Here is a 26,646-nt window from a genome sequence, read left to right as displayed (position 1 = left end):
GACTTTTAATCATTTATTGACTGTATCAACACTTTTTACACTATCCATACATCCAAAAATAGTATTAAATATTTAACACTGGCACTATACAAAGCTAAGATAGTGGCAATAATAATAGTGATATACCATTCTGAAACAGCATTCACTAGCTTCTCAAAGGAGCTATTCAAATTTTGGATCCGTAGCCAGACTGAGGATAGGTAGAATCACGTTACTCATCGTTAGGACGTTGAAATCCATTTTCTTGTATGGTAGATATAGTATGTCAGTATTAATGGAAGTAACATAACAAATACCTTTAATACAAAACTTAGATTTTAAATTCTTAGTAACGACAAACCCATTTGAAGATTATCAACATTACAAAATATGCGGCATTGTATGAGTGAAAAAATATTTGATACTTAAGATTATCAAATTATTGATAGTTACATGTTTTTAAACAAAAGATTTTTATTCAGTCGGCCATAATCATAGCAACTGTTTTGAATTACATTCCTTGAAATAAAACAAAATTCCATGCTTCGGTTTTAGAGAAAAATGCCACATCGCCTTCAAATCCTAATAAGCAAACAGATCAAAACTGTGAATGTTTTGCTTACAATTCAATTAATATTTAATATACATTGTGCATCAACCGAGTATAGAACAAGGATGTAACAAAAAAACAATAACAATAACATATTATGGAAAACATTATAACTTAACACGTGTTTATGCTTGCTTCAAAATCAAAATGTCCATAAATTATAAAAGGCAACAAATGTAAGTTTTACTGGGAAAATAAAAAAGTGAACTCAAACGATAAAACATGAAATCCAATAGCAAGCAATAGGAAGAACCTTTGGTATGAATAAGACATAATTATGCTTCTGGCTTGGGATCCTTGTTGTTTTCCTTGGCTAGAGGATCACCATCCCCACTACTATCACCAGTTCTGTCGTCTCCACCAGGGCCTACCCCTGGTGCTGCACCCCCTGCAGTCATATGGCGGCGAAGTGTCTCCACCAACTGAGGGTTTTCAGTCTCCATTTGCTGAGCCAGGTCTCGTGATCTAAAATAAACACATTGTTTGTTTATCAATGTCAATGAACAATCAAATTAACACAAGTATACAGGGTGGAGCGTGAATGATTGCATCTTTTCAAATTCATGCTGTAGCGCTATTGGTTGAAGGGAAGGGAGAGTTGTCTTGGCTTAAAGGCAACATCAGAAGCTTTGTATTCATCTAATATCCAGTTGCCATAGTAATTTGATTTTTTTTTGTTTTTAATTTTCCAAAACCCACTTTCAAGAGAGTAGTGTTCTTGGTTTAATGTAGGCTATTGGAATTTCTTAACTAAGCTCACCTACCTAATACGGTGAGATATTTCTGGATATGCTCTAGGAAAAAGCTATTCATAGCAGATTTTTTATAGACGGGGAAAGCAAAAGAAATGTAATTAGGATATAAAAAAAACTGTGATAAAAAATTGAAAGTTTTGTTTTTCTAGTCTAAGATGAAAAAGATATATCCAAATCACAGTGGTTGATCAAAGCTGCAGCACAGAAGACTACCAAACCACAGGAAAGTATCCAGCTAGAATTACAGGTTTAATGGAGAAACCATCCCACCTAAGGGCAAATGAAGGCCATTGTTCTCCAATACTTAGGAATCAGCGCAGCAGAACGGACTGTCAGCTGCTACTTAATTTTAAACTATGTAGTGATGAACAAAACCAGAAATTTCGAACCTCAGAACCAAAACTTAAAAAATCTAACACCAAAACTTGAAACCCGAACATAATACTTTTTTCTTACTTGGACAAGGTCTCCCAAACTAAAATTTCAATCCCGTCCACCCCTATTTAAATTTTGATCTCAAATCCGCTAAATCATAATTATAGATCCACATTCTATAGATTCTATCCACTGGATTCGAGAATCAAATGATTGTTAAATCTATATCTAGTATACCCTGTGCCTATATCTAGTACCATAAACCTTTTGTATGTTCAAGGCATTCAACGTAATGTATTCTGAATAAGGGTGTTCAAGTCCATATTCTATTTTTAGTGCAGGATCTAATTCATTTAGAGAATATTTATTGTTAATGTGATCGCATAAAATATGATCACAGCATGTTGAGTTACAACATTATTGCGATTCTGACATTAAGAGTTATGAAAATCAATCATAAAGTTTAGTATCTATTCAGAATAAAGTAAATAATAGTGAGAGTTTAGCTTTGCAGTAGATTCCATGTTTATTTTATAAAAATTACAAATAAAATACAGTTTTGGGATAAGATGTTTAGGATTGTATTGTGAGATTTGAACATCCCTAGTTCAAACCTGGTAGCTTTGGGTGGTCAGTCGCTAGAAACATGGAAGTTTCAGGAAATAAGTTATCAATATAAATCCTAAAACTTACGCCTGCAACAAAACTTCTATGCCACCTGCTTCTTGGTTTCCTCCACCACCATAAAAAATGCTGCTCATCCTAGAAAAGTTAAAAAAGAAGTAAAGTAATTCATAAAAATTAGGATTTTCTAATTAATTATCTATTATAATCTGTTCTAAATTCTCATTTAACTCAAGTTCAATATTAATGAATTTTATTTTTTGTTTAGGGTGGAAAATATTCCTGGAACAATTAATCAAACAATAATAATACGGATGGAGCTACAAAAATTTACACAAAGTTACTTGGCAATAAAATAATTTTAACACATTATTCAGTGATTTTATCTCCTCTGCGTCGTAATGAGATAGACGGCCAGTGAAAGATAATTCTTGATACTGAATGGAGACTTCTAATCTTCTGTCTCCTACTAGGAGACAGAATAACTTTTTTTTTTTTTGAGTAAGCACAAGTTCATGCACTTTAAATACGATATGCACCGATTCAATATGACATTCAAGCAAAATGTGAGTAAAAGCCTATTTTGCGTGCTGTCTTCGCATGGTTTTCTTTAGTTTAAGTTTTGTATAGTGTTTGACGTTTGTATATATTAACGATGCCCATTGCATTTGTACAATGCCTAAAGGAAATAAATCTCATTTCATTTCAATTAATTTCAAATTAACCCATTCTACTTGGATTAGTTGACCCCTCGTTGTCCCATAAGCTTGCATTTAATTTCATGCAAAATGAACATGTTTTGGGGTTTTTCTACATATTGTGACTAAAATAAATTATGTGTTGTACTTGAGGGCTTGATTCTTATTCAACATAAAATGGTACACAAGTAAAACATAAAATAAACATAAATATAACCGTAAAATAGTTTTTGTATGGTCATAATTTGAAAAAAAAAAAAATAAACTATAAAAAATAATAAATATGTTTTGGGGGGCTTTTTAAAAAAAGAAAACATATTTTTAGTATTTGTAAAATACTTTATCAACATTAGTTATCTAGTTACTGTACTAATTCAAATCAGCCATTACAAGAAGGGTTACATTACATTTTTACAAAAGATTTGTTTATTTTGGTCGTCATGGTTACTATTGTCACTTCTTTATTCTTAACTCCACAGCTGACTAAATAATACATACATATTTATCGTGCTACCAAGGACATGTAAAATGAATGAGGAAATCATTTAGTGTGTATACAACACAAGTTCAAAACATACAAACACTATATAAAAAGGATTTATTAATAAAAAAGCCGATGTGGAACGGTCAGACGTGAATGTCGTCGTAGCGGCGACATACGAAAGGAAAGGGTTAAAGGTCTTTGTTTGTAACATACAATGCCACAAATCCAAACTCAATCATACAACCGAGTCAAAAATGACAGCTGATCAAAGATAACATGAATTTGCAATTTTGAATCTTTGAACGGCTGCTAATTTGACTCAATTTTTCTTTTGAGCTCACATTTGTGGCATTGTATTGGTCTAATAAAGACCTTTAATTTGATGTGCATACAGTGGCGTAAACAACACCCCCGCAACCCACACAGTGCGGAAATCCAGACTTCACTAACAATTAAAATAAGCCTATACCAAAACAACCCTAACCCTTATTATTATTAACTAACCCTGTATTTAACCTGTATTAAATAAAATTTAGTATATTTTATGATGTACGGTAACTTAATTTCCACTTTAAACAATGAAAATAAGTCACTAAGTCTAGCTAAAAACACATTCATAAATGAGGATATCTTTTAAATACAGAATAATGAAACAAACCACACTTTTAAAACTTTTATTTCTTAACTTTTTTCCTTGAACAGGCCAACATTTTTTCTCTCATTTACGACAAATAAAAAATTATCACTTATAATTTCGCGAAAGCTGCCAACGTGTGAGCTGAGAAGAGCAGACACGAGACATGTGTCACTACCACAAAAATTCAATTCTACTGCGAGTGTTTAGTATGAAGTACCCCCCTCCCCACCAACGTCTAACGGGACAAGGGGTATGAAAAGAGAAAGTTTGGCAGAATTGGCCCTTGTTGTAAAGCCTGGTTCACATGCCCTCCCTCACCCTCAGTCGCTTGCAGAATTCTACTAAACAAAAGTTTCTAAGTGTTAATTTTAAAATAAACGTTTGAATTTGACTAAAGCATGAGATCTGATAAACTTTCCTCTAATTTATAAATAGGCTTATCAGTCATTTGTCAGTGTTTTTTATTTCTTTGTAAAAGCAATTGCATGAATTGACTTAAGTTAACTCATTATAAATTTAAAAATGTTTACGTACATCTTGGCCTACAAATACTTTTTGTAAGGAGAGTCTTATCTCCAGTGAGTCAAAATGATCGTTGACAAGGAATACACTGTGATAAAAACAGCACATAGTCAATGTTTAAAGTATTTGGACTGAAACCTGAAACTCTGGTATTTTAATGACGGTGCAGTTAAAATAAGTCGGCGTCTGTGGAGAAAAGTATGGCTATAGATAGGTTTTACTTTTAGCCTACAAGAAAGATTATGCTTTGGGACAAAAATCCCCTTAATGCACGTTTGATACAATTAAACTTTCAATAAGTTAATGTGCAACTAGACGACAAATTTTTCTTTAAAAAATAACAGCCTACATTACCCTATTGTAAAAAGAATTGTGTGCACTGTGCAGTAAAATATGTTTCTTCGGGTGCTTTTAACAAACATTCCATAGTTTTAATTAATAACAAAAGTGTTTAAGTATGTTCCCAATGATACCAAGAGCAAGGCTGGGCAATGGGCAGTGTGGATTCACTGTGAACCGGCCGGCCTGGCCCTTACGATGTTACTATGACGGGGGTGCCATCGGCTGACATGGCAGTGCAGCGTCGACCAATGAGAACTCTTGTAACATACTTTGATTTATCTTATCTGATAGAAAGATAGGGCATTTGCCAAGAATTATTAAGGAAATTGACAGGAAAGCAGGCTTAAGTCCATAGAGACACATAAAATATACAACACAAAAGTAGAGATTTTTGTGGTCACTGTCCACTTTTTCAACCACTGGAGAAATGGCAATGGCAGTTGCCATTTCAATCTATTAGATTGATCTTAGATTGTCAACATTCACCAATCATTATATTATATTACAAAATCAACAATCCTTTACGCAATGTTTATTACTATACCCAATGTGCCACACTTATTGAAATCATCACTTATTGAAACAGACATTTTTAGTATAATTTCGTTTTGGCAGGACATTCGAGCGCCGATTGTCTGAGTATATCTGACATCTTGAAATATAGATTGTGTTGTGCACTATCATCTACAGAGAGAACAGCTGAAGCTAAACAGAGGCACCGTAGCTGTTTTAAACTAAATAGTTCTATGTTTGCTACTAAAGTTGTTAGCCGTGATTACAAAACTAATAGCTATAAAATAAATAAGTGTTAAAATAAAATATCTATTAGGGATGGGCGAGTAGTGTTTTTTTGAGTCGATTCGAGTCGAGTCGAGTAATTAGCCCTAATACTCGAGTATCGAGTCCAGTAGTTCACGAGAAAATCAACAATTTTATTTTACATATATTCCATCTTCATTTTTACGAACAAAGCATTTCTCAATTCACCAAAAATAGACCTGGTTAAAAACTTTTATACCATATAAAAAACCCAATATGTATGTGTATCAAACTTATATTTTGGTGTTAAAGGTTTATTATTAATTGCAAAAAAATTGCAAAAATATGGAACTAAGTGTTTATTTTAAAATAGGCCTACTGTACGTGTTTGAATTTGACTAAAGCATGAGATTTAATAAAGTTTCCTCTAATTTATAAATAGGCTTATAAGTATTTATCTAAGTCATTTCTCAGTTTTTGTATTTATTTGAAATTCCATGAAATTGTCTTAGTTAACTCATTAGTTTATAATTTTTTTTTTTACTACGTACTAGCCTACATCTTGGTCTACAAATACTCTTTGTAAGGTAAGTTTTTTCACCCAAGTGAGTAAAAACTAACATCCTATATAATGACATTTTCTCACTAATTATATATCTTCAAAATTTGTTTAGCTATGAAAAAGTCACCAAGTCTAGCTGAAAACATAATCATAAATGAGGATATTATTGAAATACAGAATAACTAATCAAACAAAATTTTTAACACTTTTATTTCTCAACTTTTTTTCCTTGACAATGTCAACAGTTTTTCATTTATTTTTAATAAAAATTATCACTTATAATTGTTTTAAAGAAGTCCAGATGTGTGAACTTGAAGAGCAGACAAGAGACATACGTCACTGCCACAAAAACTCTTCTCAGTATTAATCTAAGTCATTTGTCAGTTTTTGTATTTCTTTTTAAAAGCAATTGCAGTTATACATTAAAAAAATTACAAACATCTTGGCCTACAAATACATTTTGTAAGGAGAGTCTTTTCTCTACTAGTGAGAAAAAACGATCGTGGTCAAGGAATGAACAGTGCTAAAACAGCACATTGTCAATGTTTACAAAAGTATTTTGACTGAAACCCTGGTATTTTTTAAAGACATTGCATAATAGCCTATGTCGACGTCTGTGGAGCAAAGTATGGCAATAGATAGGTTTTACTTTTAGCTAGGGATGGTCAAGTCTCGAAATTTCGGGAAATTTTCGGGAAATTTTAAATCTCGTCACACGAGACGAGATTTCTTTTTGGACGAGATTTTTATCAAGACGAGAATAAAAAATAAAAAAAAAATAAAAAAAAATTAGAACGCCTGCAGAAAGTCAATGCAATACCCGCAATACAGGAGCGTGTTGTAGTTGTGTTTCCTTTGCGAAGGCGTTCTTATTTAATTAATTCTTTAAATGTAAATATTACTTTAATTATTTTAATATATTACTTTAATAACATTTGAGAAGTTTTGTTAAGTGTAAGCAGTGTGAGGAATGTTTTATTACTATAAAAAGTCAAAACAAGTAACTATTTTATAAAAATTAATATTGCTTTTATTTTATGATTTATTTTATTTTAGGATAAGTTGAACTCTATCCTAACTGATATCACTTTGTTTCCTAATCGTAGGCATTTTTAATAAGTTAGGCGTGATTAATAAAAAAATGTTATGCTGATGTTTTTAATAAAAGATTGTAAATATTCTTGCCTATTATCATTATTTTTGTATTTAAACAGTCATCTAACAATGTTACAAAATCAGGTAAAAATTTTGAACGTGCATTTCCCGTTGTGTATGAGAAGGGATATTCCGTCTCGATCTCGTCTCGAAATTTTATGAGAAATAAAAAATCTTGTCTCGTCTCGTCTCGAACTAAAAATCCAATCTCGTCCATCCCTACTTTTAGCCTACAATAAAGATTATGTTTTGAGACTAAAATCTCCTAAAGACCAAAAGAGTGCTTTTAAAAAACATTTCATAGTTTTATTTAGTAACAAAAGTGTTTGACTATGTTCCCGATTATACCAAGAACAAGGTTCGGCAGAGTGGATTCACTGTGAACCGGCCTGCCTGGCCCTTATGCACGACGTCACTATAACCTCCGTGTAGGGGTGTCAACAATGGATCGGAACAATCAAAGTTTTGAACCTGTCTGTAACCTAGTTTTTTATACTTAAATACTCATTATTTATAAACAAACACGTCCTACATATCGGATCTCGAATCACGATATTTATCGCTACCCTTTCCACCCACAATAAAACATTAAACGATGTCAAAGCAATCGTCATTTGCTCCATTGAAACACAAAAGTCGATTGGCTGACATGGTAGTGCACTGACGCCTCCTGACCAATGAGAACTGTTGTTACATACTTTTATTGTCAACATTCACCAATTGTTTTAACATTACAAAATCGACACGGACTAAGGCTTATAATATTTTTCAATAAATACATTATGTTATAGTAGCACTTAAAACTTCACTAAACTCTTTAATCAGGTAGATAGTACAGATCAAAATATGGATCTACTTTTTGGCGCAATATAAAGCAAGCCTAACCATACGACGATGTTAAAGTTTAATGGTTGAATATAATTTTTCTAATGATGCGTATAATGCAGGGATTAATAAACTGAAAATTTCGACGTGTTTAGGTTATTTATTTTGTACTAAAAATAAAAATAATACATCTTAATGTCTGACTTATTGAAACAGACATTGTTTAGTATAATTAATTTCGTGTTGGCAGGACATTCGCGCGCCGGTTGTCTCTTGAGTTGAGTCTGACATCTTGAAATGTAGATTCGTAGATTGTGTTGTGCAATGCTGAAGCTAAACAATGTCACCGGCACCGTCGCTGTTTTGAACTAGATAGTTTCTAAGTTGGCTATGAAAATTGTTAACCGTGATTACAAAACTAATACTGTAGCTATACAGTAAATAAATGTTAAAATAAAATATTTATCCCTGTCAGATGTCGGTATCATCGGAATCGACTTTTGACAATCGAGTCTTGGTACCGATACCAGTCCAAGTATCGGTGGTATCGATGACGATAATCGAATCATCCCTTTTTACTAGTAGAGCTGTATCGTGACGTAATCGATGCATCGGGATTTTGATGCATGCTGGATCGAATCGGGATTCGATGCATCGCACTCGCACACCTACACCACTCACTGGCTATCACCCACTCACCCTCACCCAGTGTCAGCTCAGCTGTCGGCGCTGTCGCTGTCTTTGAAATGGATGACGCAAGCGATGTCTAGGTTGCCGATTATTAGTAGGCCTAGTATGTCAATATTTAAAGGGGTTAAGGGATTAAATAAAACTCAAACATTTTCCTTTCTTACTATTTATTAAACATTTTCCTAACTTACTATTTATTTGTCAAATATCAATGAAAATAACGAAATCGGCTTAACGTCTACTACTCGACTCGAGTCACGAGTATCTTTAACTACTCAACTCGACTGTCGAGTATTGCCAACTACTGGAGTAATTACTCAACAGTCGAGTACTCGCCCACCCCTAATATCTATCCCTGTCGGGTGTCGGTGTCAGAATCGACTTTTGGCAATTAATTCTTGATACCGATACCAACGTCCAAGTATCGGTGGTATCGATAATCGACACATCCCTATCTAAAACTCATTTTAGAGGCCAAAATTAGTTTTATCTATGCATCGGGACATAATCGATGCATCGGGACCAAATCGATGCATCGGGATTTCGATGCACGCTGAATCGAATAGAAATGTCAATGCATCGCACAACACTAACCACAGGAAATGAAAATGATGTCTTCAAGACTGAAGAATATATTCACGATTTGCCGCAATTGCAGGAAAAGATGATGTTGTTTGCATGGCTGCGGGAAAAGATAGTGTCTTCATGACTAAAGAATATATCCATGATTTTGCCGCAATCGTGGAAAAATATGACTTTGTCTCCGTGAGACAAAGATGATGTCTTCAAGACCGAAGAATATATTCATGATCTTTCTGAAATCGCAGAAAAAGTTGACATCGTTTCCGTGACCGCAGGAGACAAAGATAATGTCTAGAAGACAAAAGAAAAGATTAACAATATTGGCAAACCGGGGAAAAAGATTATGTCGTTTCTGTAACCACGGTAGACGGAATATATCCATGATTTTGCCGCAATCGCAGAAAAAGATTATGTTGTTTCTGTAACCACGGTAGACGGAATATATCCATGATTTTGCCGCAATCGCAGAAAAAGATTATGTTGTTTCCATGACCGTGGGAGACGAGGATGATGTCTTTAAGACTGAAGAATAAATTATGATTTTTGCTGCTGTCGCGGAAAAAGATGAGATGGTTTTTGTGATCACGGGAGACGATGATGATGTCTACAAGGATGATAAACAATGTGTTGCCACGATGACGGAAACCGATGATGAGTTTTAATGACCGCAGGAGACGACGTCTACTTGAACGAAGGATATATTCAAGATTTGGCGGCGATCATGGAAAACGATAACGATGTTTCCATGGCCAATGGAAGCGATGAAAGAACGTCCACAAGTTTTTGGATTTTGCCGCGACCACGGCTTTTGCTGAGATAAACAAAAACAACATGAGAGGTGATCTTTTTGGTACGGGGGCATCCACATATACCAGGGGGGGGGGCCGCCGGCTGCCTCATTGTACTTACACCACTGTGTGCATACTGCATATCGACCTAGGCATACTTTTATGATTTTCTTCAGACTTCTAGCAGGTGCCTCCCTGAGGAGGTAGTGTACAATTGCATTGCAAATTCTAGAATTCTTTGAATGCCTGCAATTTTGTTTGTCACTGAATAAATTTATCTGTACACAGACATATTTCTTAGTTTTCACCCACACGGCACACGTACTCTCACCAGATCGACCTTTCCTAACAATTGTTAAAATTATTTTAAGCCTTTTACAATTTTCCCTGACTTATCTCAAAATTCCCTGAATTTTCCCACTGACATTTCCAGGTTTTCCAGGTCACTAGCCACCCTGTGTGAAATGCTAGGGACCAGGAAAATTATTCGAATTAGAATTAATGCCATGATTTGCATTTTTATATAAAAATACAACATTGCGCAATAATGATATTTTAGGTCATTGACCTTTATTACACATCCGGTAATGCTGTTTCAGAAGAGAATCACGTTGATAATTATAAATTGATATTTCCATAGTTGAAAACAATAATTTTGTAAACCTATAAAACATAAGATAACCCCTAAAAAGGGGGTAAAGATAACAACATAAAACCATCATTATTCATTCTCTTCTTTATTCCATTCTTTCTTGGCTAACCCTTCATCTACCTATTCAACAAGTTGTCATGGTTACTAATCATTTAAATCAAATTATTTAACTAATCTTTTTGAGAACTAAAAAAAACGTACAGTAGTTTATGGAACCTCAGACTGAAGAACCAACAACTTTCCAATGGTTCTCGGTCCCAGTTAATTCACCGAGAACCGTTGGAACCGGCACATCACTAATTTTACCTAACTTTGAACAGCCCGGAAATCCTCAAATAAATCACAGGCAAGTGTAAATCCCTGCAGATTGATTTTGAGAGATTTTAAGTCCGTCACAGAAATTTCAAGAACATATTGCTTTGGGATTTGATAATTTTTCTTCATAGCACCAATTTCTTACAACTTGATTAGAATTTGTAGAATATATAATAAATATAAATACTTACATGTTTTGCATCGAGGGCTCAGATAACATCTGAGAGGCCATAGTGAGAATGTTGGTATTGGTAAAGATCGTGGCCAGGTCCAAATTAGGAAAATTCATCGGTGATGACTGAGGAGCATTTCTCAATGCCTCTTCTGCCATTCTCAAGTTAGTCTTATGGTTTTCATTATCAGGCTCCAGTTCAACAGCTTTCTTATAATACATGACTGCTTCCGGATGCTTATTCAAGCTAGCGTACGCCAATCTGTTCAAACAACAACAACAACATAGTTACCGGTAGTTATTACTAACATATGGGGATAGGATCTTGAAACTAAAATCTCAAAAAAACTTATTTTGTCACCAAACACTATATTTTCAATTTACTGAAAAGCTTATCTTTCAATTTCCCATTTTAGTTGTTAATATTGACTATTGAAACTATTTCCTCCACAGCGCATCAGTTTTTTTAACTCCCAAGTTTCAACAGAAAACATCACTGTATTAGATATGGCTTTATATTATTTTACACGAGAGGTTCTAACATTTATTTTGATACAGCATGTTTTGGATTCAACACTTTTAAGCAGTTTAAATGCTCCTACATAACCTTCCCTGCCAACATAATACATCAAAACCAAAACTAATACTCAATCATTAACACAGCTTACCCTAATCTTCCATAGGCTTTGCTATAAGAGGGGTCATACTTGAGAGCAGTCTTACAGTCTTGAATGGCACTTTCATAATTTCCGAGTCGGTTGGAAGCAGCAGCTCGATTACAATAATATACAGCATTCTTTGGATCAAGGTTAATTGCTCTAGAAAAATGAAATTTTTATTGCTAAAATTGTTTAAAACATTACCTACTCAATAAACAAATATCAGTAAATAAATAGAAGCATTTTTTTCAATCAGCTTTATTGGTAATAGGTTTACTTTTAACAAGAGGCAGAAAGACCTTTTTTAAAATTGTTATGGTCTAAGTAATAACATTGCGAGAAGTTTGACGCTTTCATATACAATTATTAAATTAGGCCTATATAAAAAAAAAAATCAAGTTCACACAAACATTAAACAAAAGACAGTTTTTAAAAGGGTCTTAGCTGCTGCTGATGAACCATCACAGATTCGAAACATGTACATGCTGATGGATAGTTAGAACAGTTTTGTACCATAATGTGGAAATCGATAGCATTAGTTGATCAATGGTCTAAGTAGGTAGATGCAGCCATAACTGGCCTACACTACCATGTCTATGTCCTCCAGGTAATCTTTTAAGTAATTGCTAAACCAGACTGTAATTAATTGACAAAAATTGAGTTGTAGCCTGTTGTAGCACTTAACTTTAAGGACACATTATAAATCGGTGTATCTGATTTTAAGTCAGATCCCTTGACCAAATTTTAAAACCCTCATTGACAGTGCCGTATTTACCACTAGCCGCAGCCTAGGGCCGCAAGCAAAAGGGGATTGATTAAAGCAATTTTTTTTAGATACAAAATAATTTATTTTAAACCACCAGTTTGCCGCAATCACAGGTGATGATAATGATGTCTTCGCGCGGACCGAGGGAGATGTTCACAACTTTGCCCGGGCCGTGGGTGCCGGCGATGATGTTACTGTGATTGCGTCCCGCGGGAGACGTTCACAATTTAGCCGCGGCCACTGGGGACGGTGATGTGTCCTCATGATCGCAATCCGTGGAAGACGTTCAAGAATTAGCCGCTGTCTCGAGTGTCGATGATGATATCCCCGTGATTGCGGCCCGTGGCAGATGTTCATGATTTCACCCTGGCCGCGAATGTTGATGAGGATGTCCCCGTAATAGCTTCCCGAGGAGGATGGAGGATGTTAACGATTTCGGCACGGCCAAGGGTGACAATGATAAAGTCCTCGTGATCACAGTCTACGGGAGATGTTTTTAACACGACTTTGCCGTGATCGCAAGTGTCGATGATGATGTCCCTATGATTGCTGCTTTGCGGTAGATGTTAACAATTTTGCCACCGTCGCGAGTGTCGATGATGATGTCTCCATGATTGCGGATCACGGGAGATGTTAATGATTTTGCCACGGTCGCGAGTGTCAATGAGGATGTCCCCATGATGGTTTCCCGAGGGGGATGTTTGTTTACGATTTCGGCACGGCCGGGGGTGACGGTGATGATGTCCTCATGATCGCAGTCCATGGGAGATGTTTTTAACACGACTTTGCCGCGATCGCAAGTTTCAATAATGATGTCCCCGTAATTGCTGCTTCGCGGTAGATGTTTACGATTTTGCCACAGTCGCGAGTGTCAATGATGATGTCCCCGTGATTGCGGCCTGCGAGAGATGTTCACGATTTTACTGCGGTCGCGGGTGATGGTGATGATGTCCTCAAGGTCACAGCTCATGGGATATGATCACGATTTCGCCGGAGTCACGAGTGTCAAGGATGATGTCCCTTTGTTGCAGCCCGCGGGGGATGTTTACGATTTTGCCACGGTCACGGAAACCTATGATGGCTTTGACTTGGTTTGGGAGAGATGTCCACGATTTCATCCACGATCACAAGTGTCGATGATGATGTCCTCTTGATGCTTAGGCAATATTCACGATTACTTCCGCGATCGCAAGGAATTTCCACCAAAGGGGGAGGGCCGCTCTAGTAATAGGGCCTAGAGCCGCAAGTACCCTAAATCCGGCACTGCTCACTGAAATTACTTTTGATCAAAGATAATAGATTACTCTTATGACCTTAGAAACTACACAGATCTTTATATTAGGAACGTAGATCTGGGCTGAATAGATTGTTTAAAGAATCAATGCTATCTTTCATTTTGGAATTTGAAGGAAATCCTGGATATGGATCATCTTAAACTTCTTAAAATTCTTAAACTTAAATTACATAACGTAGGCTACAAGACCAAAACTTTTTTCAATAAAATCAATGAAAATAACTTTTTATATCAAATAGACAATAAAATTGCAGAATACCCCCACCGCAGCAAACCTGCAGACTAAGCGAATTTCCACTCTCCTGATTGGATTTAGGCTACACTAAAATGTCTCCTTAAAAATATCACATTTATTCCCTATTTAAATAGAATTAGTTTAATGAGTACTTAGGTTTGCTGCAACAGGGAGGGTAAAAATGTGTTTGTAAAATGTTAATAGTTAGTAAGAAATAAAAATATTTTCCAAATTTGATCAAAATATGTTCATAAGCAAGCAAACTACAGCAGTTTACTTATCCTCCACAAAATTAACTTCGTCTGTCTCAACATTTAACTTTATCATTACTAAAAACTGTATGTTTTAAACCAGCTCTTTCAGTATTATTAATAAAGTGTTAAAAACTTACTTAGTGTAACAAGCTACTGCATCTTGGAACTGCTGGATATTCATAAATTTATTGCCTTCCTGCTTCAAACGTTCAGCTGAGGCCTTATCTTCTGGAGAGGCTTCTTTCTCACTTTCCTGAAATGCAGAAAAATACCCTAAAATTAACTACAAATGATTATTGTAAACAAAAAAGACACGTTCATTTTCAGCTCCACTAAACAATGTTTTATTAGTTCCTGATGTAGCCATAGAAAAAAGCCTAATTGTTGACTCGTATAGGAATCTGCAGAAGGCCTATCACATTTTCACTTAAGTTGGCGGCAGTGGATGTCCATAATTGACAATCAAGTCAGTGACTAAAATTGGGGACGTATTGCTTGCAGATTAAGACTGCTGTACTTTAATACTGATTTCATTGAAATCCTTGGAAACATAATTGATCAGTATGACAATTTCTTAATTTAGTCAAATAGCGTGCTGGCTTTTATTTAACCCTTTGAGCCCTGAGGAAATTCTGGATAATTTTCTTAAGGTGACAGGTTCAATTAGAATAAGCGGTACTGAGGATGACAGGGCGAAAATAGACAATTTTGCAGGTTACTATAGAAACACTTGTAACTTTTTTTCATTTTAAAGATAGAAACTTGGTTTTTGTACAACCTTTTAGCTTATTAGCTAAGCAACAAATAATTAACAAAATAAAAATAAAAATTTAATAATTTAAAAAAATTACCTTTTAGAATAAAAAAAAAATATATTTGTGTATTTTTTTAAATTGCATTTTAAGAAGTAAAAACCACATTGAAGCAATAACTTAATTAAAATTATTTATTGTATTAATTTTTAGTATATAATTATAAGTAGTTCCTGAAAAGTTTGTGCAAAAATATCAATAAATAAAAAAGTTATGACATTTTTTAGGAAAAAGTTTATTTCTGTTATTTCAACATGGGTGAACATTACAGTAGCCTATCAATCTAAGTTATTGGAAAGCGAGACATTCAGAACATGCAATAATTAAATGTGAGAGAACCTGACAATATGAACTAAGATAAATAGACTAACTAACTTAGCTTAGTTTTTAAAAAGATAAAGAAAATTTAAATTTAAAAAAAAATTATAGTATTTGCCTCGTCTAAGTTAGCGCTTAGGTCCTTGAAAACGCAAATGACACATGATGGTACATAAAAAGTCAAATATACAGAACATGCTGGAAATTAGTTTGACATAGCAGAAACAATTGGTATGCATATATATCATGGTTTTATAAAGTTGAATGATTTTTTTACAGTTTGACAAAAATATAGGTAGCCTATTATGGTTTCGACTAACACTAGGCTTTATTGTACAAAAAGAACCCAAGCTGAACACATAAACATGCTTAGTACAAAGTAAAAAAGGAAATCTAGAACATGCAAGAACTTACTGTAACAGAACAAGAAGAAAATAATAATTTACAGTATGGCCTACACAAAAAGCTGAAGGATTTTTCCTAATAGCCTATTTTAAATATGTGATTTTACAAAAAGAACCCAAGCTGAACACATAAACATGCTTAGTACAAAGTAAAAAAGGAAATCTAGATCATGCAAGAACTTACTGTAACAGAACAAGAAGAAAATAAGAATTTACAGTAGGGCCTAGACAAAAAGCTGAAGGATTTAGAATACAAAAATCTTGCAAGTCTGAGAGTGGTAAAAAAGTTATCTAAGAACAGGTGATAGCCTATTTTAACTATGTGATTAGTTACATCGATGGTTGTTATAACACTCGGCGTGCAAGCCGGCTTTGCACATGCAACACATTGTCCGAGCCCTTCGTCTTTTACCCTCTGGATTTTTCTTGCCACTACAGACGGAACAGTTTTTTTCTTTACCATCAGGTATTTTTTCTAAACCAAATCCCTTTCCCTTTGGAGCATCACCTCCACCTCCATTTCCAACCACTCCTAATTTTGTTTGTAGCCAAGAATTTGAAAGTTCATCGATAAGCATTGAAATAAAAGAAACACGACTGAGCGGCGAATCTGTGTTCAGTTTATAAAGAACATATGAATTCAGCATCATACGTCCAAATATGTTAAATATAACCTTTTTCCAAGGCTTCATTGATCTTCGTTCGTCCAAGTATGTGTACAGCATTTGGTCGGTTCCGTCTATTCCTCCCATTCCGTTGTTGTACTGGTGAACAATAGTAGGTTTGTTTTTTATAATGACTTTGCCGCTTCTACGTTTAGTGTACATTACATTTCCAGCCTTACTGTTCGTTGATAGCAATATAAATTGATTCTTGTTGGTAGATTTTTCTCTGTATGCCATATATAAAGCAGGTCCTTTCCTTAGGTATGTTTTTTTTCCAACTTCATATTTACCCCGTAAAGGTTTTGGAACTCCTTGTCTGTCAATTTGAACGGTTCCTGTTAACCAGGTTGATTTAGAATACAAAAATCTTGCAAGTCTGAGAGTGGTAAAAAAATTATCTAAGAACAGGTGAAAGCCTTTATTCAAACAGTTTGAAATTTCTAGAAGCTTTTTTACAACATAGAATCCAAGGCCTTGCTCAACACTTTCCGCGTCTCTGAACTTAGCTCCTTTGTAGCATGACATCGACATGCAATAGTGCGTTACAGCATCACACGGGACCCAGAGTTTGATTCCCCATCTGTGGTGTTTTTTTTTTGGTAGATATTGGGTTAGATTGATTCGTTTCTTGGTTCCTACTAAGGATTCGTCAACTGAAAGTTTTTGAGAGGGTGTATAGTGAAACTTGAATAATCGGTTCAAATGATCAATCAGGGGTTGGAACCTCCCACATGGGTCATAGCCTGGTTCCCCACGTTTTGCGAGTTTGCTTGAATCAACTAGATGGAAAAATTTTTAAATTAGTTCAAATCTGGTTCGGGTAAGCATTTTTGAAAACCAAGGAGTGGATAGTGAGTTTGATTGGCTCCAATAGCTTCTAATTGAAGGCTTGCGGATTATTCCCATGTTAAATATAACTGCAAGGAAGCCTTTTAGTTCTTCAATTGATAAATTTACCCAACTTCTTAGAGTACGTTGAGGTGACAATGGATGATCTAGAGATTGAAAGTAATTGGCAGCATATCTATTGGTTTCCACTACAAACGTTGTCAGCAAATTATGAGTAAAAAATAGAAAAAAATAATCAATCGGTTTTGAATTTCTTGGAGGGCAATGTCTAACACCAGGGACTTCATCAAATGCAAAATAATGCTGGTGTCCTGGATCATTTTCATCATTGACCTCATCCCAGTCACTTGATTCAGGCTCAGGAGGACGAGGCCTACTCCTATTAGGCCTATTTGTCAGATTGTGACCACTTCCACTTGGCGTATTTATATTACCTCTTCCCCTACCTCTAGGCCGACTAACACTTCACTAGGCCTACCTCTTTGCCTTTGCGGAACACCTCTGACAGTATGATTAGGGGGAGTACCAGTGAACATAGGCCTAGTGACAGTTTCAGTTTCTTCAGGATTAGGATTCAAGGAACCTTGGGGCAATTCATCAATAGGAGCAACGGCAGTTTCAGTATCTTCAGGATTCATGGACCCTTGGGGCAGTTGATCAAAAGGAGCAACGTCATCAACGTATTCTTCATCAGATGAATATAAGCAGGGCCGGTTCTAGGAATTTTTCAGAGTTAAGCGAACACCCGAATCAGCGCCACTTAGAAACCCCCCCCCACCACCCCACCCTCAACCCATGAACATTACTTAACTCTATTTGTGAAATTTTTCCCAAAGATTTTGAGAAGAACTTTTTTATAAGTTTAGGTTAGAAGAATACTTGCAATAAAAGACTGTTTATTATTCCCAGGAATTTAACATTTTTACACTTTTACTCATCGTATAAACTTTAGCAAAACCAAGGCTACACTAAAAAAACAGGCCGTAATGCTCGTCAAGCATGACGTCACGATAGAAGACGGCAATGACGTAATTTTTGCCGTTTGTGATCAGCTGCTTGTTTTAATCTTTCCTTGGAAAATAAATACCTACGTCATTGCCGTCTTCTATCGTGACGTCATGCTTGAAGAGCATCACGACCTAAGTTAACAATTTATTTCTAAATGTGAAAACAATTTACGCCACACTACACTATTTTGACGAACTTCCCACACAAGGATTTAGTCCAGAAAACAGCTGTTTGCTGCCAGCTTAATCAAATGGGGTTTCATTGCGTACTACTGTACTGTAATGTGTTTTACCAGACACCAATCAGCTGATTACACTGTATTTGGGTGACAATGAGTGATTATAAACAAAATCATAACCTCTCTCAAAGGTTATGACTAGTGATTTTTAGTCCTTTAGTTGGTGGTAACTGGTAATATGTAAGGATTTGTACAGATTTAGTAGTATGGCGTAAATAACTATCGTACGTAACTTGTCCAAAAATGTGTTAACCGGACTCGTATGGTAATCCCGTACTCGACCGTCTCGCACGGGAACGACCACACTCGTCCGGTAAACACTTATTTTCAGGACTAGAAACGTAATATACTATTACAGGATAACTTGGATACGATATAAGTTAAAGCCTATTACAATGAAAAACAGGTGTAGATAGATGACAAGAGAGGAATTTTTAATTGAACACATTAAACATGAAGAAAACATGAAAAACCAAATTTATTACCTTGACAAAAAGAGAATACAAAATTATCAATTTGAACAGTTCAAAAGCTCTAAGCAGTTAAAAATTAATTTTCCTAGCTTTGATCTTGGCAAATTCTTTAATTGCAGAGTTGGTATCAATCTGGTTCAGGACATCAGAATGTGGTTCAGAACATGAGTCATGAAATGAAACCCACAGGCGCCGCGCGCTGTAGTACGCTGCCGACTGCCGAGCGTCAGCTCACTACAAATCGAAACTACAAATGGCATTACGTCCTTGAGTTGTAGTGCTGTACACATTTACGCATTTTTCATATGCTGTTGGTACAAACAGAATAAATGCCTTTATTGTGGTGCTTTGAATACTTTAACTCTGAGCGAAAATAAACAAAATTACGTTGTTCACTAAAAAAAAGAAATTGGCAGTTGGCACCACGGCGCCAATTTTTCGTGGCGCCATATGCGGCCGCTTAGTTTGCGTATGGGTTAAACCGGCCCTGAATATAAGTGATAGGACCAGTTAGGCCTACGTTCTGACAAGAAGCTAAGCCTAGGCCTACCATTAATATCACTGTTCACTGGATCATAAGTGGGATCATCATCCGTGTCATCAACAACATCTGAAGAAGAATCAGTATCAGAACTGCTTAGAATATTATTACTTTCATCGGAATTGTCACTATTATAATCAGAAATCACATTCAAACCAGCTTCTTCAATATTATTCAACAGTGTGTTTTCACTAACAGGAGATTCTGCCCTAGTTCTTTTTTTACTCATATTTGAGACAAATAAAAACAGTCAACATGCAAGAAATAAAGGATAAAGAACTTATAGAAAGGAACTAGGCCTAAGTTAGTTAGTTAGTTATGAAAATAGGTTTCCATGTCCATGCAAGGGCTATAGCATGCACCCAAATACTTATGCAGTTACGTCAAGTTCATAGTTGTTTCATAGTTGATAACTAAGTTCATAGTTGATTACCATTATGATGTTTTGATAAACTCACTAAAAGAATAATAAAACTTTTGAAATAAACTTCAAACAACACAAATCTGTAGTAAAAATAACGGTATCCACGTAACAAAACAATAACAAACACCGGCAGTTACTCAAATAACAAACAACAACAAATCAACAGAGTTGCTGACTCATGAGACAGCTGAGCGATACAGACGACACAGCCTGCCGATATCGTTTTAGAAACAATAATATGTACTATATAAAATAAAAATTTACAAAATATTACTTGTAACATATTTTATTTATGCTTTGGCTACGCAATGACGTTTTCTGATGCACAAAATACGTTAAAATAGCGCTGTACTATATAAAATAGTAGATGGCCGATATTTCGGCATATTGTCTTTCTGCTCATGACCTTGGGGTGCCGATTTATCGGCACTGTGTCATTTTCAGCACCATATTGACATGCCGATAAATCGGCACTTGGGGCTCAAAGGGTTAACCTTCCAACGGGCGCATCACGGAAGTTACCTCATTTAGTGGAAAGACCTAATGGTGCGTTTGTTCGGGAACTTTTTTTCAGGAAAAAGCTTTGACAAAATGGTAGTCATTTGGTAGTCCTTCTAACAAATGATTTTTTTTCATTAGATATTAGGTGTTTTATTTCAAACACTGTTGCGATTTTTTGTAAGACCTTTGACAAAGTCAGTTGTCCTTATGAAATGATTTTTTTTTTTTACAATACCATAGGTGATTTTATGTCATACACTGATGCAATTTTTGTCTAAGAGCTTTGATCCAATGAGTTGTCCTTGTAACAAATGATTATTTTCATTAGACCATACGTGTTTTTATGTCATACACTATTACAATTTTTTTCCTAATATACGATAGTACTGTATATGTTTCAAAAAGCAAGTCTTTTTTATCCACAACACTTAAGTATTTTTAATGTTTATTATAACATTTTCTGTTTGATTTACAACTTAAGTAATAGTGTAACTTAATAACTCATAAAAAATGTTTTTATTACAGTTTTATTGCTATTAAAATGTTTTTACTCATCAATGTATAGTTTTTGTACTCCCGGAGGTAACTTCTGTGAGCGCCCTTTGGTGTTTGAAAATCAATGCGCCCAACGGAAGGTTAAGGAGAACCTTTGCAGATCATGTAATTGATAAGTTTGGTTAACTGTAAGTTTACTAATCATTAGTTTAGTAATCATTATCACCTAGCAATAATTTAACTGAAGGACAGTAAATATATTTCTAGATATGGTAAAACAGCTAGTTCATTTACTGTTTGATAAAATGAGCTTTAACATCCAAACACATTATTGGAATAATTCTTTATTAAATAGCCTATAATACTCACAATTTCTGCTAGGTACTTGTCAAATATTTGCTTGAGACCACAAGGCACATCCAGAGAAGTTTCTGACGAATCAATGTTATAAGCTGCCTCAAGACACTGAATTCCAACTTCCACCCCCTCTGCACATTCTCCTGACAGGCCACCGTCATTTAGTTGCGACTTCAGGAACTTTACTATAGCGTAAACCAGTTTACGCACATCTGTTGCTTCTGCCATCTACAGCAAAACACAATAAACCCTAAGTTATGACTAAACTTTTACCATGGAAACCATGAAAACTTAAATCGATCATCTTTTAAAAGTTCCAGTTTCCAAGCATTGTAGAATTTAACGGACGTAAGTCACAAGGTTTTTAATCCTACAAAAAATTTAGGACCCAGACCTCAGCTTAAACACTTTTCCCAAAGTGTGAAATTGTGTAAAAAGTTAATAAAATGAAGTTTTGGTGGATAATAAGTGGGGGGAAAGCAATTCCTGTCCTAAATATTAACCGGAATTCAATAAAACCAACCCCAAGCGGTAACATGGTGTTTGCAACAGCGAACATAAATGTGCCAAATAATTCCTGTTTGTAAATAGTTTTTTTGTCTTGTGTTTGCATGATTGATTGACTTTTGCATGACATGTTTTAGTAAAAATGAATGAGGTTGAATATATTTACTTTTTGAATATTCCCGACATTTTCATTTCATTTTGCGTTTTCAACAATCATTAGTGCTACATAAATTTTACCAAACGCTTACAAAAATTAGTAAAAATGTCTGGAGTTTGTGGCTAGTACTATCCGGCAAATTACCGGCATTTTTGGCTAGGACCAACATTTTTGGCTGGAGTGCAAAGGGTCAACTTAGTTGCAGTACTGCAACCATTTCCGATCACGTTTTGTCAGCTATCTTAATCGTTTTCACTGTACTTATTAAGGACCCAGACCCCAGCTTAAATGATGTTCTAAAATCACTTTTAATTTATTCTAGGACATCAATAAGACAAGTTTCTTAAAGAATTTTAGGTGGGGGAGATAAAACATGGTTAATCATAGGGGAGAAAGGATAATTAGACGGGTAAAAGGGTAATTCATGGGTAATTACCCAGCAAGAATGGGAAAGTAGTCGGTAGAAATGGGTACTATACTTGGCTGTTAACGACGAGGAGGAGCAGAGCAGAGACAGGAAAACAATCAGAACTAGCCTAATTGTATCGTAGGCTACCATCTGATACAAGTTTAAATAAAAACCAATAAAAAATTAATGATGAAGTTGCTTGTTTATTTTATCCCAAATGTTTAGGCCTACCTCTTAAAATGGTTTTAAAAAGGCCAATAAAAAGTGGTTTAACATCTGACAATCTTGTGAATCACCTTTGAGAATAGCCTATCTCTCACCTTAAAGGACGTGAAGTTATATTGCCAGTCTGCTTTTGGTTGAATATTGATAGTTTTATATATTCAAAAACGTAAACCAATCATAAGTAACTCAACTCGATGTTTACATTTAAAATATCAATACAATTTGTAAACAGATCACTACCCAATTCCATGTTTGTTTACATTGGAATTAAACATATATTTTGGAAACGATATACGGAACTGAATCTATATCATTGAATCTTAATCGATATTTAATACGATAACTTAATACATCGCAGGTTTTTTGGTTCTCTGTAGTGGTTTTCTGCCCAGTAGGTACTTTTGGTTCCCTTGTAACAGTAAAACGCAAGGCAATACCCCGAAATGGAATCACACAGCATCCATATTTTTACACCCCATTTGTGATGGTGTTTGTTTGGGAGGTATTGCAACAACTGAGGCCTTGATTTAGTTCCGATTAAACTTTCATCTACCGACAACTCACGGTGTGGTGTATAGTGCAATCTAAACAGTCTGTTGATGGCTTCTAGCGGGGGCTTCTTTGCACATGGGTCATATCCAGGCTACCTACCCAATTTTAGGCAAATTTGAATTGTCTACCATATGAAAAAATTGAATAATAGGCCTACTTTCAAATCGAGATCGGCAAAAAATCTTTCCGTACCAGGGAGTATATTGGGAGTCAGAGGTTGCCCAGTAACTTAGCTCTAAATTGTCGGTTTCTTCTTATTTAGGTCCATATTTGAATTACTGCAATAAATGCCTTCATTTCAGCTAGTGTTACCGGTCTCCATTTATGGGCTCTAGAATTAGGAGTCAAATTATGTCTATGTGATTTGATGTACTGATTAGCATACCTGCTTGTTTCTCTTACAAATTTTTTTAGGATTGTAACCGTGAAAAATAAATAAAAATAATCAATCGGTCCACAATCACGAGGAGGACAGTGCTTTGGACCAGGTTGTTTGAAAATAAAATGTTATGGTCAATTCCAGGGTCATCACTTTCATGGACAGGTTCCCATTCTTCTTTATTAGGGTCCATATCTGGTGGAATATCAGGGTCAGGGTTAGGGGTTTTGCAACGTTCGGAATTTCTTATTACATCTTCAATCGTAGCATGAATACAGTTCATGCTACGATTGAAGATGTAATAAGAAATTCCTATTACTACTATTCCTACTACTCCTATTCCTAAAATACAAATAAGAAGATCCAAGTTAAAAAAGGGTGCATATACATTTACTTCATTGTTCAAAAGAGACTCATTTACATTTTCTTCAAGGACATTTAGGACTAAACCTACATTATTGGTATCATGCAATTGGTTAGTTGAGGGATTAGGCCTACCATTTGAAGCTAAATTAGGACTAGGCCTACCTGAATTCTAAATTACAAACTCAATACTTTCAGCTATGTCACTAGGCCTACTAAGAGGCATATTTCTATCAAGAGATTTTGTAGGTTGAGCATCTTCATCTGAACTTTCTCTTCCTCTGATAAAATATAGTTAGGGTCTTCATCAGTAGCCTATCATCATCAAACCCTGACAAAACATTACTTTCGTTTTCACAATCAGAGGTTTCAGAATCTGATATGTTTTCCAAAAAAATGTCACTCAAGTCATCGTAAACACCAACACCAAGATTCCACTACGTTTCTGAACATTGCATTTTCACTAACCTGTGATTGTCGTCTGTTATTATAAATAGGCCTATCTTCATCAGAACTGTCAGAATCTTGCATTATAAACTTAAAATATATAAAAGCTTAAAATTGTACTAAAAAACCAACCGTAAATAGAAATTAAGTTAGCAGTACCTAAACAACAACAATGCAAACAGCAAACAAACACCGACCTCCCACTAACTGGAGGACAGCTGGATTGCGTCAGCCGGCCAGCGCCATACACCGCGAAAAAAAAGATGACAAGCAAAAATTACGGCTACATTACGTATGAAGAAAAAAAGGCATTGGCCTAGAGTAATATTTCACAGCTCTTTCTAACAAATAGCCTATGTCATAATATTAGCGCGTTTGGACTATTTATAGCCTATAGCCAGTACGATCGATTCTACTGATGTCCGATATTTCGGACGTCGGAGTTTTCAGGACATTTTGCTGACGTCCGATGTAAGTGATCGGACCACGGAGTTTTTGGACAACGTCCAAAAAATAGGAGGTCGGAGTGCAAAGGGTTAAGTCTAGAAGTAATAAACATAAACTTAGCCCAACTTATTGAATAATTTATATTTGTTTTAACTGCTGCGTAACACATATAGAACCTAATAAGTAAAAATTTAGTTACGATAAATATTCAAAGGCCTAGGCCTATAAGAGGTTCTTAAGTTATTGGCAATTAAGTTAGGTAGCCTACATGAGTGTTGATTGATCGAAGTTCTAGTTGAAAGGCCCTTTACGGGTATAAACTTAATAGAAAACCAATCATAACATAACACAATCATAGCTAATTGCTAGAAAGGAGCTCAATAGGCTTTTAAACTGAAGATAGCCTATTGTAGTAGGCCGAGAGCTTGTAGCCTACCTATGTTGAACAGGGTTTAGATCAGACATTGGCAACTCTCAAATTCGCTGACACTAACATAGGCTAAGTTAGATATTGAAAATTGTAGGCCTAATAACTCTTCAGGCAAATGTGGGCCTAAACTTAGCAAAAGTTATTTAGTCTAGTTAGACCTAGTCCTAGCCTACCCAGGGACTAAATTTGATTGAGATTAGGCCTAGACACTGGTCTAGGGTGGGACTAGTTTTCCAGTATTAACTTAGGTGGCTAAAAAGGTGGTGTCATCAATAGTAACAATGATATAACATATTAGGATTAAACAAGAACTGGTTGCCGGTGGACAACTTAGTCATCCGGTATAAATTAGGCCGCCATGTTTGACCAGGGTGTTTAAAGTTAGGCTAATACTTTTTAGATACCGGTAACTTACCATGGGCCTCAAGTTATTAAAGTAATCCACCTCAAGCCTAAACCATATTTTAACTCAAATTGTAAAGTTATTAGGAAAGGGATAATTCATAAATCACCACGTAAGAAGATATATGACTTCATCGGTGTTGACGCATCCATAATTTCAAATTCCAAAATAGGTTTAAGCCTAGTTTGTCATTAATGTGTTGCCATGCAGTAAGCTATGGTAACATTTGAAGTATTATAATAAGATAATACTTAATCTAAATACTCACTTATAAAATAAAACTTGAACCAAAAGATCTAGATATAAGTAAACAGAATCACCATTACTAAAAACGACTTGAATAATTGCTGATTTAGCAAAATTAAGTAAGAGTAAGAGACGAAGACTGAATTCTATTTTCTAATCGAAAAATTGATTCAGTTTCAAAGTTTCTGGTTTCAGTGTTTCAGTCAGTTCCATGTTCCGTTCAATTCCAGTGTTCCGGTTCCGATAATCCACTTTCACTGAC

The 26,646-nt window shown here is 35.3% G+C and overlaps 1 protein-coding gene across 1 annotated transcript; it reads right to left on the bottom strand.

Annotated features, from left to right (window-relative positions):
- LOC129006005 (small glutamine-rich tetratricopeptide repeat-containing protein alpha-like) lies at window positions 1-26,565 on the bottom strand. Its single transcript, XM_054435092.1, has 7 exons — window positions 26,407-26,565; window positions 21,832-22,047; window positions 14,872-14,987; window positions 12,195-12,344; window positions 11,546-11,788; window positions 2,413-2,481; window positions 1-1,054 (listed from the first exon to the last, which is right to left on the bottom strand). Exons 2-7 carry the CDS (start codon window positions 22,045-22,047, stop codon window positions 865-867), a joined length of 984 nt encoding a protein of 327 aa, XP_054291067.1. The 5' UTR covers window positions 26,407-26,565; the 3' UTR covers window positions 1-864.
- Between the last annotated feature and the right edge of the window lie 81 nt (window positions 26,566-26,646).

Source organism: Macrosteles quadrilineatus, unplaced genomic scaffold (genome assembly GCF_028750875.1).
Source record: "Macrosteles quadrilineatus isolate MER2022 unplaced genomic scaffold, UCM_ALF_1.0 Scaffold_54__1_contigs__length_841927, whole genome shotgun sequence".
Classification (NCBI taxonomy): Eukaryota; Metazoa; Arthropoda; class Insecta; order Hemiptera; family Cicadellidae; genus Macrosteles; species Macrosteles quadrilineatus.
The sequence above is the reverse complement of the archived record's forward strand: the minus strand, read 5'-3'. Positions and strand labels throughout refer to the sequence as shown.

Bases quoted from the DNA above. Each gene is read 5' to 3' on its own strand.
- LOC129006005 (XM_054435092.1), bottom strand. From the start codon at position 22,047: ATGGCAGAAGCAACAGATGTGCGTAAACTGGTTTACGCTATAGTAAAG. The intron at 12,345-14,871 runs GTAAGTTTTTAA...TCATTTTTCTAG, and splicing joins GCAGTAGCTTGTTACACTAA to AGCAATTAACCTTGATCCAA. The intron at 11,789-12,194 runs GTAAGCTGTGTT...TTGTTTGAACAG, and splicing joins AAAGCCTATGGAAGATTAGG to ATTGGCGTACGCTAGCTTGA.